Here is a 3058-nt window from a genome sequence, read left to right on the forward strand (position 1 = left end):
GGTCGGGAGCCCCAGGCTGCTGGGGGGCGGCTGGGGGAGCTGGGGGGGTTCAGCCTGGAGCAGAGGGGGCTGAGGGGAGCCCTCATCTCTCCCTACAACTGCCTGAGAGGAGGGGGGAGCCGGGGGGGTCGGGCTCTGCTCCCAGGGAAGGGGTGATGGGATGAGGGGCACTGGCCTCCAGTTGGGCCAGGGCAGGGTGAGGTTGGGCATGGGGAACAATTCCTTCCCCTTGGGGCTGTCAGGGGCTGGAAGGGGCTTCCCAGGGCAGGAGTCAAGTCCCCCCCCCGGGGGGGTTCAAAACCCGTGGGGCCGTGGCCCTTGGGGCCGGGGTTTGGTGGTGGGATGGCAGGGTTGGGTCAACGGTTGGGCTTGGTGAGCTTATAAGGCCTTTTCCAACACAAACAATTCCATGATTCTATGATAAATGCCTAAAATTTGGGAGCCAAACCTGTAATCAAATCCATAACAGAAAGCCAATTTTTGGAGGAGATTGATGCTTGTAAGTGTGGTCTGTGTTGGTGAGAACTTCTGAAAATGTAGAGGGTTTTTTTGGGTAGATTTTGGTATCTACTTTGTATCCAGGGAATTTGCTTTGGACGTGGTCAAGGATATGGCTTTCGTGGTTCTGCATTGTTTTCCCAGATGAAAAATGCAATTAATGACTAAAACATTCAAAAATACCCATCTTTTCACCAATTAATCATTATGTATATGTGAAATTATGAGGCCTAATTTGAGGAATGGCCTTGAAATCCTCGCTGCCCTTAGAGGGACTTTACTTGAGTCCGAATTAGTAACGATCCTCTATTTTTTTATTAGATTATTTCTGCTGCTTTTTTGATTTTCCTAAGTTTCTGAAGTCCTAAATTCCTAAATTTCTGAAATAGAATTTCAGGATTTCCTAAATTTCTGTAATCCAACCTGAAGAAAACCACCCGAAAAATGTGTTTTCTGTGAAATAATCTTAGGACCACGTAAATAAATAAAATTATAAATGACCACGTCAAGAGGTAAAGGGAAGCGAAGGCCAATCAGGACAACGCATGTGGAATAAAAGGTGACTTGTTAAAATTCTTGCAGGATGTTGACATATGAGCGTCTTCCTTCTTTTTCCAATAGATTTGGGATCTAGAGCCGAGGGGTTGATTTTCAAAACTCTCTGCATGGAAGCTCAGCAGTATCTCCCAGACGGTTCCCCCATCAGTCACTATGATGTCCACAACCTTTACGGGTGGTCGCAAACAAAACCAACCCTCGAGTAAGTCGCGTTCTTTCTTTTTATTTTTGGTCCTTTCCAAATTTTGCAAATTAATATTTGGTGCCCATATTCTCACAACAAAAAATTCCACTTCATTTACCAGAATTAATTTTTTTTTCCCCTCATAATTTTTCTTCTCGTCATAATGGCTACAGTTCTTCAATTAAGTGAATTTCCAAATTTCCCAAATTAATATTTGGTGCCCATATTCTCAAGACAAAAATTTCCACTTCATTTATGAGAAATCATTTCTTTTTCCCTCATAATCTTTCTTCCCGTCGGAATTGCTTCAGTTCTTCAATTCAGCAGATTTCCAAATTAAATTCAGAATAATTTCCCCTCCCCAAAACCGCCCCCCAAAATTCTGTGATCCTATGTGATTCGCTGATTCTAATTCTTAGTTTCTGCAGATGCGTTGGTCGTAGTGAACATCAGCAGCCTGAGCTGATTAACGGTGTCCCTGCTCACTGCGGGGGGTTGGACTGGGTGACCTCTAGGGGTCCCTTCCCACCAAAATATCCTATGAATGCAAATTAAAAAACCATATCTTGAGTGGCTTTACGGCTGCTTACGCTGGCAAGGACAGGACGGCGGCGCTTTCCTACAGAAACGTAACCCACCGGTTCTATCTCGGCGTCCCCCAGAAGCCCTTCTCTGATTATCAGAGTTCTCATCCTGTTGGGTTTCTTCTCCCCCGTGCAATTCCAGTGCCTTGCGGAACATCACGAAGGAGCGAGGAATTGTTGTCACCCGTTCAACCTACCCCAGCAGTGGGAAGTGGTCAGGACATTGGCTGGGGGACAACACGGCGGCCTGGAATCAGCTTGATAAATCCATCATCGGTACGTCAACACCACCTCTAACCGATTTATCCATGTTTCTTCTGGGTTTCCTTCCTAAAAACCGCGGTTTTTGTGCCAAAATCGGCTACGCAGTTGACCAATCAGAATTTACGGCCAATTTTTCCTTGAATATTTTTTCTTCTTATTGCATCTGAAGAAAATCTTCACAGTTTCTACAGGAACTGGGTTTTATTGCATGGGTTTGAGCACCACAATGCCCTCACATTCACATCCCACCACCTTCCTATCGTTGTCTCCCTCCTGACTGAAATCTGCTGCTTTGCTTCCTAAGAACCAGCTCTCCTGGGGGAATTCAGGGAATTCTTTTCTTTTTCTCATCCCAATCTATGCAACCCTCTCAAAACCAGATTAAAAAGTGCATTTATTATTGAATTATTATTTTTTTTTTCTTGCAGGCATGATGGAGTTCAGTCTCTTTGGAATATCCTATGTAAGCTCCTGATTTATTGCCTTCTATTTCAGTTATCTTTATTAAAGGAATGTACAGCATCGCCGTCGTGGTGTTATTATTATTATTTTTTTTTAATTTTCAGACCGGAGCAGATATCTGTGGCTTCTTCGGAGACTCGGAGTATGAGCTGTGTGCTCGATGGATGGAGTTGGGTGCCTTTTACCCGTATTCAAGGAACCACAATGGAAAAGGAGCCAAGGTGAGCACCTTCCACAGTTTGCTTGGACTGATTTTGGGGGTACTGATGGATGAAAAGCTGGCCATGAGCTGGCCATGGGCGCTGGCAGCCCAGAAGGCCAACCCTACCCTGGGCTGCATCCCTGGCAGCGTGGCCAGCGGGGTGAGGGAGGGGATTGTGCCCCTCTGCTCTGCTCTGGGGAGACCTCACCTGGAGCCCTGCATCCAGCTCTGGAGCCCTCAGCACAAGGAGGACATGGACCTGTTGGAACGGGGCCAGAGGAGGGCTACTAAAATGCTCCGAGGGCT

At 46.2% G+C, this 3058-nt stretch overlaps 1 protein-coding gene across 1 annotated transcript in view; it reads left to right on the forward strand.

Annotated features, from left to right (window-relative positions):
* The window catches only part of LOC104129726 (maltase-glucoamylase, intestinal), a gene marked incomplete at its 5' end in the record, with an annotated part of 53605 nt that overhangs the window by 39636 nt on the left and 10911 nt on the right, over window positions 1–3058 (forward strand). Inside the window, 4 exon segments of the mRNA XM_035898259.1 lie at window positions 1120–1258; window positions 1967–2100; window positions 2517–2551; window positions 2655–2771. Of these exon segments, the coding sequence (XP_035754152.1) occupies window positions 1120–1258; window positions 1967–2100; window positions 2517–2551; window positions 2655–2771 (425 nt within the window).

This window comes from Egretta garzetta, unplaced genomic scaffold (genome assembly GCF_000687185.1).
Source record: "Egretta garzetta isolate BGI_Z169 unplaced genomic scaffold, ASM68718v1 scaffold740, whole genome shotgun sequence".
Lineage (NCBI taxonomy): Eukaryota > Metazoa > Chordata > Aves > Pelecaniformes > Ardeidae > Egretta > Egretta garzetta.